Source organism: Lepus europaeus, chromosome 10, assembly GCF_033115175.1.
Source record: "Lepus europaeus isolate LE1 chromosome 10, mLepTim1.pri, whole genome shotgun sequence".
Lineage (NCBI taxonomy): Eukaryota > Metazoa > Chordata > Mammalia > Lagomorpha > Leporidae > Lepus > Lepus europaeus.
Window position 1 is genome coordinate 9,248,002 of NC_084836.1, and position 13,849 is coordinate 9,261,850.

At 63.7% G+C, this 13,849-nt stretch overlaps 1 protein-coding gene across 1 annotated transcript in view; it reads right to left on the reverse strand.

Annotated features, from left to right (window-relative positions):
* LOC133767481 (TRIO and F-actin-binding protein-like) overlaps positions 1-13,849 on the reverse strand; it is a 30,341-nt gene that overhangs the window by 10,810 nt on the left and 5,682 nt on the right. Inside the window, exons 2-5 of the mRNA XM_062201883.1 lie at positions 11,595-11,725; positions 9,798-9,981; positions 8,768-8,924; positions 866-3,425 (exon numbers count right to left, since the gene is read on the reverse strand). Of these exons, the coding sequence (XP_062057867.1) occupies positions 866-3,425; positions 8,768-8,924; positions 9,798-9,981; positions 11,595-11,725 (3,032 nt within the window). The remainder of the gene's footprint in view (positions 1-865; positions 3,426-8,767; positions 8,925-9,797; positions 9,982-11,594; positions 11,726-13,849) is intronic.

Consider the following 13,849-nt stretch of genomic DNA (forward strand, 5'->3'; position numbering starts at 1 on the left):
GAGGGCGTCTTGGCCCAGGAAAGCAAACTTTCCTTTACTTTAAAAACATGGCTCTGGCCATATGCCTTACGTCAACGCCTCTGGGGTGAGCATTTTGGCGCAGTGGTTGCGACACCACTGTCCCTGATCAGAGTGCCTGGGCTCAAGTCCCAGCTGCACCCCCACTCCAGCTTCCTGCTGCTGCACGCCCGGGTGGGGCAGCAGGTGCAGGCTCAAGTAGTTGGGTCCCTGCCCCCCGGTGTGGAGACCCAGACTGAGTCCCTGGCTCCTGGCTTGGTCCCGGCCCAGCCCCAGCTGCTTGTGGGCGTTTGGGGACTGAACCAGCAGATGGTCTCTCTGCCTTTCAACTAAATGAAATAAATAAAAGTAGGTTGCGCTCTCTCTTTTCTGAAATGCATGGGGACCTGTGAGTTTTCTTACTTCAGACAGAAAAGTACCATGGGCGGGCACCTTCTCCCTTATTCAAGAAGAGGGGGAAAAAGGCACAAATAGCTCGTGCCTCTGGATCCAAGGGTTTGGAGTTCAAGCCCACTTAATAAGTGCACTTTCTCTCCCATTTCACAGACAAGGAAACTGAAGCTCAGGCCGGTGAAATCACTTTGCCAGCTCATCAAGTAAGGGGTGGGTCTGGCCCAGATCTTGAACCCAACGTGCCCGACGCCAATCTGCTCTTGACCGCCAGGCCGTCTACCCTATCACTCCTCAACACACTGCAGAATCAGGGTTGAAGTGACTGCTCTGAGGCCACACAGCTGGCTGAGTGGCAGGGTAGGGGGGTGGGATCCCTTTCTTCTGGCAGCCTTGCACCTGTCCCGTGGCCACGCCTTCCCCCCAGCCCACCTGGCTGCCCCCGCCCTGGGCTCACCTGCGCTCTTGCCGGAAGAGGCGCTCCACCTCTGCACGGCCAGGGCTGTGGGTGCGGCCCCCGTTGCTGCCCTGCGCCTGGGGTCCCGGCTCCCTCTGGGCCAGCCTCCTGGGCGGGGGCAGGTCGGCCAGCACGGTGTACTCCTCCCTCTCCAAGTTGTGCCTGGTCTCCCCAGGGGGCACCGAGCCCCGGGAGCCACCCGAGCTGCCCGGCGGAGGCGAGGGCGCCAGCAGCACCAGGTCACTGGGGGGGTGGCGGGGCGGGGATGAGGCTCGAGGGGCGTCGCGATGGCCGATGCACACGTGGGGGAGCAGCAGAGAGGAGCCGTGCAGGGAGTCGGTGGAGGGGGCCAGGCTCTCTGTGCTCGTCCCTGGGGGGTCCTGGAAGAAGAGGGAAGGCTCCGGAGCCTGGCGCGGGGGGGACGAGAAGGAGGGGGCGTCCCGGTGCCCAATGCACACAGGGGTGGGGAGCCGGAGGGGCTCGTGCAGAGAGTCTGTGGAGGGCACAAGGCTCTCGGTGCTGGCCCTGGGGAGGTCCTGGAACAGGAGGGAGGGCTCTGGGGCCTGGCGAGGCGGGGAGGAGGCCCGGGGCGCATCGCGGTACCCAATACACACAGGTGGGGGTAGCTGGGGAGGGTCGTGCTGGGGAGACTGAGTCTCGGAATCTGATGTGTCTGGGAGGAAGGGGAAGGGGTCGAACTGGGTGTGGCGAGGGGGCGAGGAGGCCCGGGGCGCGTCGCGGTGCCCGATGCACACGGCAGGCGGCATGTAGGGGGGCTCGTGGTGAGGCAGGTCACTCTCAGATGCTCGGGGGTCTGGGAAGAAGGGGAAGGGGTCGTGCTGCAGAGAGCGAGGTGGCGACGAGGCTCGAGGCGCATCCCGGTGCCCGATGCACACAGCACAGGGTGCCTGGGAGGGCTCTGAGGGCATCTGGGGAGCTCCCCGGGGATACAGAGGAGAGGACCGGGGGGCGCTGTGCTGGCTGGGGCTGTGGGAGGAAGGTGTGAGCCGGGCCGGCGAGTTGGGCTGCGTGGGGCCAGAGGAGGATGTGGGCGGGTCTCGGCCTGGCCTGGTGGGAGAGGACGAATGAGACCTGTCACCTTGAGTTGGCCGAAGGGCTATGGACGCCCAGGGCACCTCGCTTTGCTTGGTGCGGGATGGGGAAGAGGTTCGCGGGCCGTCACTCTGAGTTGGCCGGAGGGGAAAGGAGGCCCAGGGGATGTCTTTGTTGGTGCGGTGGGGAGAGGACTGCCTGGGGTTGCCCCGCTGGGCGGCGTGGTGCGGAGATGGTGGCCCAGGACGGTCCTTCGGGGCGCAACTCTGAGCAGTGGGCGCTCCGGGGTTGTCCCGCCGGAAGGAAGAAGTGTGTGGGTTGTTCCTCTGGGTACAAGCAGTTCTGAGGTTATCCCATCTACTACAAGAGGCTTTAGGGCTGTCCCGCTGGGCACAGGAGGCCCTGGGGTTGTCCCGTTGGGTCATTTGGTTGGGAGAGGAGGCCCTGGGGTTGTTTCGTTGGGCACAGGAGGTCCTTGGGTTGTCCTGTTGGGCACAGGAAGTCCTGGGGTTGTCCCGTTGGGCACAGGAGGTCCTGGGGTTGTCTCGTTGAGTGGTTCGGTTGGGGGAGGAAGAGGTCCTGGGGTTGTCCCGTTGGGCACAGGAAGTCCTGGGGTTGTCCCGTTGAGTGGCTCGGTTGGGGGAGGAGGTCCTGGGGTTGTCCCGTTGAGTGGCTCGGTTGGGGGAGGAGGTCCTGGGGTTGTCCCGTTGGGCACAGGAGGTCCAGGGGTTGTCCCGTTGAGTGGCTCGGTTGGGGGAGGAGGTCCTGGGGTTGTCCCGTTGAGTGGCTCGGTTGGGGGAGGAGGTCCTGGGGTTGTCCCGTTGGGCACAGGAGGTCTTGGGGTTGTCCCGTTGAGTGGCTCGGTTGGGGGAGGAGGTCCTGGGGTTGTCCCGTTGAGTGGCTCGGTTGGGGGAGGAGGTCCTGGGGTTGTCCCGTTGGGCACAGGAGGTCCTGGGGTTGTCCCGTTGGGCACAGGAGGTCCTGGGGTTGTCCCGTTGGGCACAGGAGGTCCTGGGGTTGTCCCGCCAGGAAGCACAAGTAGAAAAGGCAGCTTGGGGGTTGTCCTCCTGAGCAGCAGAGGTGCTGGGATGCTCTCGCTGGCCGTCTCTGGGGGAACAGGAAAGTTGAGGGTTGCTCTGACGGGTGGCCGAGGCTCTGGGGGTATCCCATTGAGTGACTCTTGAGGGAGAGGTGGCCCAGGGAGTGTCCCACTGTGTGGACGAGGCCCTGGGAGTGTCCTGTTGGGTGGGTGAGGTCCAGGGGGTGTCCCTGTGGGTGATTCGGGGAGGCGAGGTGGCGCGGGGTGTACTGCGCTGCGCCGAAGCGGCCTGGGCTGTGTCCCTTTGTGCAGAGGGAGCCTGGGGGGCGGAGCTCCGAGGTCCGCTCTGCGGCGTGGTGGAGGCAGCCTGGTTGGGTGCTAAACGGTGCCGCTCCAAGGAGAAGCCCCCGTTCTCTCCTCGGAGCTTCGCCCAGTGCTGTCCGACACTCCGGCTCCCACTGCAGGTGTCTGGAGCGAGAAGAGCGAGGTTAGAGCTAAGGGGAGGAGTGTAGGCAGCGCTCACTCTCTCCTTTGTCCCTGGGACCCATGATCACTTTCTTCTTAGAGGCCTCACTGTCCATACCAAATGACTCCACCCCTGGCCAAAGCTGATCAAAGGCTGGGACACCTCCCTCCAGCCCAGGCCAGGGATTTGAAATTGAGACCCAGTCTGACTCAGCCCACAGTGGGCGGGCTCCAGAGCTGAGGGTGACAAGGTCAGTGGATCCAGAGAGAAGGCAGAGAAGCAAAGCGGAAGTGTGCACAGCTTTGGCGACAGCCGGTGTGGCCCGCGTGACCCACACTCGCCCTCCCAGATCTCCTCCCCACAGCTGGATTCCGGGCAGGTCCCCAGTTTCCCTTCGTGAGCCTGCATCACCGCGACAGGTTTACAGCACCTGGTCCCTGCACCAAAGGCGCGCCCAGGGCAGCCATGGGGACCGCAGGGTTGGGGGAGGGCAGCCCCCTGTGGTCCGCCAGCTGGGAATCTTTGGAAAATGCAGTCTCAGGTCCCAGACTCCCCAGGAAGGCGTGCACCTTGCTAGCCTGGCAGTGCGTGACTGCTCCCCACAGCGACGGCTTCCAATCATGCCATGCCTGCTGTCACCCTCCACCTCGCTCACCTCTGTCACCCAGGGGTGTTGGGCACCAGGAGAGAAGGGAACAGCACTGTGGTCTTGTCTTGAGGGAGCCACGACCGCCTTCCCTCAAGTCCACGCCCAAGGCCACCTGTCCTCCCCGCCCCAGCCTCGCCCCCTCAGCCCTTCCCTGAATTCCCACACCCAGCACACAACAGCACATTGGTCGTTGCTGCCTGATGGGCCATTGCCCTGCGGCCACCCCGAAATGCAGTCCCAATCCTGCCTGTCTCATACCTCCGTCCCCTTCCCCTCTCTAAGCCACTGTCGCCTCTGCCTGGACGGTGCTGTGTCCCCTGCCCCCACCACCATCGTCCTGTCCAAGGAGATCCTCACGGCATTGAGGGAGACGCTGTATTAGGTTAGAGGAGACAGGGGACGCAATGCAGTGTGGGATCCTGGCCCGGAGAGGGGTCCTGGAAGAAAACCCAGCGGCTGCAGAACGCCTGAGGTTGGGTTACCAGGATGGCGCCCCCGTGAACGCCGTCACTTTGATCATTGTCCTCTGATTGTATGTGATGCCATAACCCGGGGGAAGCATACAAGGCAAATTCCGTTACCTTTGCAACTCTTCCACAAATCAAAGATTAAACAGTTAAGGCGCAGGGGCTCCTCACCAGCTAGGCATGGAGTTCAGGGTTTCCCACGGCCTTGCTCGCCCTCCTGAAGCCCCCACTCCCCACCCCAGCCTCCAGCACTGTCTCCCCGCAATTCCTCAAATGTCACACTTCTCACCCCAGTGCCTTTGCTCTCGCTGCTACCTCTGTCCAAAGCACGCTTCTCCCTCCTCAGCCTCAGGTGTTGGCTGGGCGGCAGCAGCCCGCCGCTCACTCCCTGTGGGTCTAGCTCGTTTCTTTGCCTGCTCTCTCTCCAGCGAGCTCCCTCCATGTAGCAGGGCCTGGTGCGCGTCTTCCCCATCCTATCTCCAGGGCTGGGAAAGCAGTGGGGCCTCAACCTGCAGTCCCCAGGCCTGGAGTGTGGGTGCTGGCGGAGGAGGAGGCCTTGGCCTCCATTCCTGGGGCTTGCAGCTGGCTCAGAGCCCCCAGCCCCAGAACCTTCCCCTTCCTATCATTCCACCCCGCCCCACCCCAAGCTGCCTTAGTAGGCGCACGAGGCAGGCTCCATGGACGTCCCTGGGCACCCTCTGTCCTGTCCCCTCAGCCAGCCGGGCTCTGCTGGCCCCGCGATGCGCACGTGCATTGCAAGCTGGGATGTGCCCAGGGAGAGAAGTGTCCAGAGCACTGGCCAATTCCTCCAGGGCCTTGGCTCTGGCTGCAATGCCGCAAGCTGCCGCCAGGTGGATAGTGGTGCCCTCCGTGGCTTAGGCAGGGGAGGGCCCCCACGCTCCACGGCCCACGGCCCACAGCCCAGGCGGTTCAGGGCAAGAAAGCAGCGAGTTAGGAGGCACCAGAAGGCAACTGGCTCCCGGTATGGTCTGAGTGATGTTTAAAATGATGGCCCTGGGCACTGGGGGTGGGAATGGACTGGGGGAGGGGGGCAAGGCTGAGCTGGGGGGCTTGGCAAGAAGGGGGCGGCCTGGGGCGGCTTTGGAAGGAGGCTCCGGGAACTGCTGATACCTCAGAAAGAAAGGGCGAGGGGGAGAGCACTGAGCTCCGAGGCCTGAGCCCCTGCACTGCGGGGACAGGGAAATGTGTGGAGTGGGGAGCGGCCGCCAGGCCGAGCCAGCCTGCACCTGCATTCTCTGCTCTGCTCTTCGAACCCCCACGCCTGTGCACACCCTCAGGTTCCTGTGCTGTCTGGCCCCCCAGACCGCAGTGTCCTCCCTCCCTCTCCAAACACACCACGTCCACCCGCCCTCCACCGGGTGCCAGCTCCACAAAGGCGGGACCCGGGCTGGCCTGTTCCCAGCTGTTTCTCCAACGCTGGCTGGGGCCTGCACACAGCAGGTGCTCAGCAAACGCTCAGAGTGCAATGTGGCACAGCGCCCTACCCACCAGCGGTGAGACCCATCTTGGAAACCAAGCAGAACTCAGGGGAGAGGGGCTGGCGCTGTAGTACAGCGGGTTAGGCAGCGGACTGCAATGCCGGCATCTCATAGCACTCGTATCGGAGTGCCGGTTCGAGTCCCAGCTGCCCCACTTTGTAATCCAGCTCACTGCTAACACCCCTGGGGAAGCAGCAAAAGATGGCCCCAGTACCTGGGCCCCTGCCACCCATGTGGGAGACCAAGATTGAACCAGTGGATGGAAGAGCGCTCTCTCTCTCTCCCTCTTGTTCTGCCTTTCAAATAAATGAATATTTTTTAAATAGAAGAAGTCAGGCATGAAATCAAGTAGTCCATGGCTTCTTCCAGAAAGACGCCCCCTCCTGTCCCATGCCCACCTCTGTCCTCTCCTCACCCCACAACCATGGCCCGAACCCAGGTTTCTCCATCTCTCACTGGATGGCTGGAACGGAGACCGGAGGGCAGCACAAACAGCCCGGCTGACCCCGTGCGGCTGGCCTTCCAGGTCACCTGCTCTATCAACTGTCTGTCATCTCTCTCCCCCATCTGTCATCTAACCAATCTATCGCACGCCTTCCTCCCTCTCCCTGTCCCCTCCGCCCCCACCCCCACCCCAGCCATCTTCAGACCTCTCTTGGGAGAGTGGGGCGACGCGACCACGAATCCCCACGCATCTCATCAGAACAAGGACATTCTCTTTGCCAAACACAAGGTCACTGTCGCGCCCAGAGCTTAACGCACAGTCCAGATTCAGCTCGCCCAAAGGCCCCGGTAACACCGTTCACCGCCCCTTCTTCTGTCCAGGAGCCACATGCTTGTTCCCCGGCCCCGCCTCCGCCGCTCCCCAGCCCCCTTTTTGTCTTTCATGTAGACTGGTCCGAATGTCCCTCTAAAAAATCGAACAGTCTTGGGCATTGCCTAAAACCTCCACTACAACATGGCGTCTGGCGGATGTGCCAGGGGGTGTCTGCGGCTGCCGGGGTTAAGCCAGGTAAGATCAGACCACCGGCAGGGATAGGTCCGCTTTAGTTCTGGACACGTGGACAGTGCGTGATCCCTATACTTAAGGTGCCCCGTGCATGGTCCACCCGTGCCTGTGTGACCTTTTCTCTGATTGGCTCCCCTACTGCGCATGTCCTTCGTAAGCTTTATGAGCCTGGACGCTTCCTCAATAAAGCGGTTCCTGCTTCGACAGAACCCACGGGTGATAGTGGTGTGTACTTGACCTGTCGACCTTCCGTTCGCCTTGTTGGGGAGTCTGTCCTGGCCCCTGCTGGTCAGGGGCCAGCCTCGGACTTGAGGCCCCGACAGGACTGCATCTGTTTGATGCCGATGGGGTGGGGTGCTCGTGTGGAAGGGAAGGGACGCCACGTCCTGGCCGGCGCAGGCCATTCTGGGGCACCTGGCGCTCTGCTGGCCCCGCACTGGGGACGCTGTACAGCCACGTGGGTAAGGAGACACCTGCTTTGTCTCTCCGTCCCTCTAGAATCAACGCAGACTCTGAGGGGTGGTACACTGGGCTGAGTCTCCTGTTCCCGACAATCTTCCACCCAGGGACATTCCACCTGCTGGACATTCGCACTGGAACCGGTTATCCCGACGGGGCCGTGCCGGTCTCCTGGGGGCTTCCTGTCCTCGGGCCTCACCCTGCTCCAGTTCATCCTTTCTGTGCGCCTTGCCCTGGTGCGGTGCTCAAGGCACAAATTCAATCACTCCCCTGCCCCCAAAAACCTTCCACGGGAGCCGGCCTTGTGCACAGCGGGGAAAGCCACCACCTGGAATGCTGGCAGCCCACGTGGGCGCTGGTTCGAGTACCGGCTGCTCCGCTTCCCATCCAGCTCCCTGCTAATGTGCCTGAGAAGACAGTGGATGGCCCAAGTCCTTGGGCTCCTGCACCCACGTGGGAGACCCAGAAGGCGATCCTGGCTCCTGGCTTCAGCCTGGCCCAACCCTGGCTGTTGTGGCCGTCTGGGGAGTAGAACAACAGATGGAAGATCTCTCTCTGTCTCTCCCTCTCCCTCTCTCTGTAACTCTGCCTCCCAAATAACTAAAAACAGATATTTAAAATATTTAAAATCACTTCCATGGCTCCCTGCTACTTAGAGAAGACAGTCCAAAGTCCTTGGCTAGGTCCTGAGCCCAGGAGGGCCTGGCTGAACCAACACCCTGCACTGTGCCCGAGCCGTATCTGCCACGGAATGGCCACTCACACCCCCAAGCCTTTCCCTGGGGCCCCTCGGCTGGCATCACGCCATCCTCGGGCCTGGAGGATCCGACTGGGGGATTGTGCCCTCCTGGGGGTGCTGACGAGCAGGCGGAATGCGGCCTGGCCCTGCTGGCGGCCCTCGTGCCGCTTCCTGCGGAGGGTCTGGCTGAGCATGACGCCCTAACACGCGAAACAGCAGAGGCCAGATGTCTGATGCTGCCGGAGCACCTGATCCAGCCACACCTGTAACCGCATCGGCTCCTCCCTAGACGTTGCGCTGATGTCAGTCCACTGAGCCCAGCCTGTCTCTGTCCTTTGCAACTTGAAGATCCTAACCCACCCGCTGTGAGGTGGCGTAGGTGGAGCAGGTGGCAGGTCACATGTCGGCTGCTGCATAAGAATGTGGACCTGTGCCACCAAGGCGAGCCCTGCCCAGGTCCCAGATGCCAGCGAGGTGGCTGCTGGGGACCCCAGGCCATCCCTACATGACAAACGGACTCACCTTCCTTTCTCTGGCCTGCAGCGTCTCCTCCCGCAGGGGCCCTGGCGACCCTCCGGGCACTGTCAGCGCTCGGTGCCTCCTGCAGCCTCCGAGGGATCATCGCAGGGAGCTGGGCCCAGCCGGGGACACCCTTCTGCCTCTCCTCCGAGTCCCAGTCCTGCGGCAGAAGGGGGGGCGGGGAATGTGGGGATGGAGAAGGGACCCAGGGCCTGCGGGCCCTCCCGAAAGGCACGGACATTCAAGGAGCACTTGCTATAGGCTGGGCTCCCCACAGTGCTGCCGGGCTACCCTGGCTCAACCCCGGGAGGCGCGCGTGTGCGGAGAAGCCAAGAACTTGGCCAAAGCCACAGCCAAGACTCAAGGGGCCAGGGAGGAGTGGGCTCAGATCCCAGCCCCACTGCCTCAAGTAAACTGCCCCCTCCCCATGGGCGGCCTTGACGCCCTCAGCCTCTGTGGGTAGGAGGAGCCCTGGCTGGTGCCAGGGTGCGGGTGGGGGCCTCCTGCTCTGAGGCACTGCCCCGCCCTTCTCCCGTGGGCGGGGCTCGCAGGACGGCCTTTCCTAGCGTGATCACTGGAGGGACTCTCCCGGGGGCCTTTCCTTCTCCTCACTGAGCCCTCGCCGCCGCCTGCTCCCTTCTCTCAGTGCCTTGGGACCCTGGGCCAGGGCCGTGGCAGGGCTCACTAACCACCCCGCCCCTCCCCTGGACGCCGCGGCCCGACACCTGGGCCTGCAGTGATCCGAGAGCGTGGGCAGACCGGGCTGCTGGGGACTGAGCAGAGGCTCTGGTCCCCCGACTCGGCTTCTCCCAGCCCCTGTGCCCAGCAGACTTGCAGCCCACCCGCCCGGGGCCACTCTGTCCCTCCAGGTAGTTGGTCAGGGCAAGGCGGGGGGGCTGCAGGGGCTGCTCAACACGGGCGGACAACGCCAGCTCTCTGGTGTGTGAGGTACCAGTCCTGTCTGGAAGTTTGGGCGGCACCCAGGGCCCGGGGTGGGGGGCGGAGGGGCTCCCCAGCTCCCACCCCCGCTCACCACAGAGGACGAGTTGCTGGTGTCATCAGGGGAGCTGCCGTCAGCGTCGGGGCCCTGGTCACAGCTGCCACCTGGGGAGGACGTCGGGCCCTCCAGATAGGGCAACGCACCGAGTTCCTGGCTCCCACTCCGCGGCACGGCTGTGGGGGCCCCGTCAGGGAGCCCTGCTGACGGGGCTGGGCTCCTGGGGGAGGAGACAGACCCAAAGCAAGAGGGAGGTAAGGCGTGACCCTGCTCCCAGGGTCACGCACACACTCACTCTCACAGGAACCAGGAACGGGAAACCGCTCGTTAGCCCACCGGCACCTGCACTGCGCTCCCTGCATGGTTACCTCCCGCCCCAACAGCCCGGCTCTGCAGTAGGGAAGATGACGCCCATTTCACAGATACAGAAAGTGAGGCTCAGAGAGGGTAAGAGACGGACCAAGGCCACAGCGCTGGGCAAGGGCAGAGCTGGGTGGTGACCTGAGGCTGCTGCCCCAGCCCCAGCCTCGGCTGTTGCTCCTGGAGCAGGTGTGGGGCTCCCACGCTCGGCGATACTAACACAGACTCCCCACGCAGACACCTCCAAGGGCGGGGACAGGGCCACCACCCGCGTGCCGGGGTGGGAGCTGCCAGTCTCAGTGGCCGTGGGCTTACGGCTGGAGTAGCCCTGAGAGTGGCCCACGGAGGGTCCTCCGAGATGGGGACGGGTGATGGCCTGAAAAAGAGCCCGGGGGCCAGGTGCTGCGGGCAGCGAGATGTGCCCGTGTCAGCCCCGGCTACTGCGCTTCTGATCCAGCTCCCCGCTGACGCCCTGGGAGGCAGCAGTAATGGCCCAAGTGCTTGGGCCCCTGCCACACACGTGGGAGACCCGGATGGACGTCTGGGCTCCTGGCTCCAGCCTGGCCCTGGCTTGCAGGAGCATTTGGGGAATGTAGAAGAGCGCTCTCCTGCTCTCTCTCGCTCTCTTTCTCTGCCTTTCAAGCAGATGAAAACAATCAAGCATTAAGAAAAAACAGTTCTGAAATTAAAGAATTTTGGGACCCGCTACTCGCTTCTCCACCCCCCCACCCCACCCCAGCCAAAAGCAGCAGTGCAGGCTTGCAAACTAAAGGCCCTGACAAGTCCTGCACGAAGACCTTCCACTTCGTTATCCCAGACTACCTGAAACATTTGGACAGCACAGCCGTTTGGTGTTTCAAAAATAACGCCCCCGGGGGAGGAGCACATGTTTGCAAAGCAATACTGACTTAAGTCCATCCTTCTTCTACAAGCAAAGAGAGAAAGCAGAGAAAAATGGAGTGGCTTGCCCAAGGTCCCATTTGGGGACAGACCTGAAGCCTTTTCTTTGTCTCAGGCCAGTCCTTTCCAGGCTTCCATGACCCCAAAGAGGCCCGGGGGCGGAGGAAGCCCAGAGCCCAGCGCAGCAGCCCCAGGTGGGCGGGGGACAGCGGTGCCCCGTGCAAAAGGAACCAGGAAATGTGAACGGGCCGCGAGCCACACTCCCTGCAGGGTAGGTGCACAGCTGCGCTGCGCTTGGGAGCAAGGCTGAGCGAGGTCTTAGAGAGCTACGGGCTGCACAGGGCCCCTGGGAAAGACAGCCAGGGACGGCGACGGTGGGCTGGGAGGCCAGGGTGCAGGCAGGGACCGTCTCTGGGCTCTCCCAGGGGGCCCAGGGGACATGTGCATGGCCTCTGTGCCCAGGTGCTGACTGAGCACGTGACCCACGCCAGCAGCTATTACAGAGAGAGGCTACCGCTGGGAAAAGGCAAGGCTATCCCACCCTGCCCCAGACCCTGGGGCTCCTCCACCTACCTCTCAGGCTCCGGCCTAAGACCCTGGTCTGCCACAGACTGGAGGCTGGGAGCAGAGGTGCCGGGCGGGTCCTCCGGCGCGGGTGGGCCTCGGGGCAGGTCGCAGTAGAGCGACTCAGCGTTCCTGGGCTCCTGGGCCAGAGTCAGAGAGAGGAGGCAGCTCAGCGCCCACGTGGGGGCTCCCTCCCCCTGCACAGCCCCTCCCAGCGCTGGGCGGGGTGGGCGAGCCTCCAGGCATCTCCGGGGATCTCACACTTCCCCAGGAGCACCCCTTGGGACCAGAGCCAGAGGCTGGCGGGGCACCTGGTGTGTGCGTGCACGCGTGTGCAGGTGTGTGTGTGCACAAAGGCTTGTGTTTGGAGCACATGTGTGCACGTGCGTGCAGGTGGACGCACGTCCAGCAAGTGCGCCACTGCCTGTCTGCAGAAGTACACGCAAGTTCATTGGCAAGTGCGGGCGGAGGCGAGGGCTTGGGAAGGGGCAGTGCACGCGGGACCCTACGGGACAGCGAGAAGGAAGAGGTAGACAGTGGAGGAGGAGATGGGCAAACAAGAGCTCGGAGGAGAGAGAGAGTTGCCCACTATAGGAGAGGTGGGGGGGTTCAGGGTCAAGGCCTCGGGGATGGGGGTGGGGGCCTGAAACTGGCTGCCTGCTCCTCTCTCCTCCCTGCCGCGCTCAGCAAGGCCACACCTGCGGAGGCTGGTGCTGGGCTCACCCGGGGGGAACGGCTGCTCACCTCCAGGAGGGCCCCCCCAGCCCTCCCCACCTCCCGGGAGTGGCAGGGCCCTCCCCTGGCAATGGGGAACAGCGGCCCTGGCACCCCGCGCCCCGCCTCCTCTCGGGTTACCTGGGCAGTAGGCTCCGGCGCCCGGCGGCTGGCGGCTGTCAGCACCCTTGTCCCCGGGGGGCTCGGGCTCAGGCCCCCGCGCTGCCGCCCTCCCAGGCCCTGACTCCAGGCCGTGCGGCGGTGGCAGCGGGCGACGCAGCGGAAACCTTAGAGGGGCCGGCTCCGGGAGCAGGGGCCCCTCATTACTGTTTCATAAGCCGGGGCCCAGCCAAGAACAATGCAGGACACGAAACTGTAGGAATCTGATCCCCACGGCTCACCTGAGCGCCAGGGCGGGGCGGGAGCCTAGGCACAGGCTCCCCGGGGACCCCAGAGCCCAGAGCCGAGGCCACGGTCTGGCCAGCACCCTGGGGTGAGCACAGGCTGTCCGGGTTCCAAGGTCAGCGGCGGGCGGGGCCTGGGCAGTACCAAAGAGTGGGCTGGGTGTCTGCCGTCGCATCCTGGCCAGAGGAGGCCCATCCGGGTTCTGTTTCCCCTTGCCCTGCAGCCTGATTCTGATCAGAGCTCACAGCACGAGGTGTCAGATCCACAGCCCGGCCTGGCGCCTTGGCTACCCAGGGGACGGCACAGCGTGACCGAGGAGGGAGGGCTCATGGGGCGTGGCGGAGGGTCCCAAGCCAGCCAGGCCTACCCGGACCCCTGCCGTGACCCCAGCCCTTGCATTTAACACAGCAGCGGGCCCGCCAGTGCCCGGCTCTGATTTCCTGTCTGGCGGGTCAGCACGGGCTTTGGCCTCCCACAGTCCTCGGAGCCCCCGCCTGGCTCTTCCACTTCTCGGCTTGGTGACCCCAACCCACTGGCCTCCCCTCTCTGTGCCTCCTGTTCCCATCTCCGAAATGGACACGGAGGCAGCTAAGCCCCTGGCTGGGGGACTCCTCTGTGGGCCTCTGTCAGCGCTTCAGAGCCCGGTGATCCCAGCACCCGCCTCCTAGGCGTGGCACGGGAACTATACCTACCTTTGACGGGCTTACAGTGCTGTCTGGTCCATACCTCCTTTTTTTTTTTTTTTTGGACAGGCAGAGTGGACAGTGAGAGAGAGACAGAGAGAAAGGTCTTCCTTTTGCCGTTGGTTCACCCTCCAATGGCCTCTGCGACCGGTGCACCACGCTGATCCGATGGCAGGAGCCAGGTGCTTCTCCTGGTCTCCCATGGGGTGCAGGGCCCAAGCACTTGGGCCATCCTCCACTGCACTCCCTGGCCACAGCAGAGAGCTGGCCTGGAAGAGGGGCAACCGGGACAGGATCGGTGCCCCAACCGGGACTAGAACCCGGTGTGCTGGCGCCGCAAGGCGGAGGATTAGCCTATTGAGCCGCGGCGCCGGCCCCGTACCTCTTAAATATAATCAAGGTGGAGGGGGCTAGCGCTGTGGCATAGCGGGTAAAGCCGCTACCTGGAAGAGCTGGCATCCC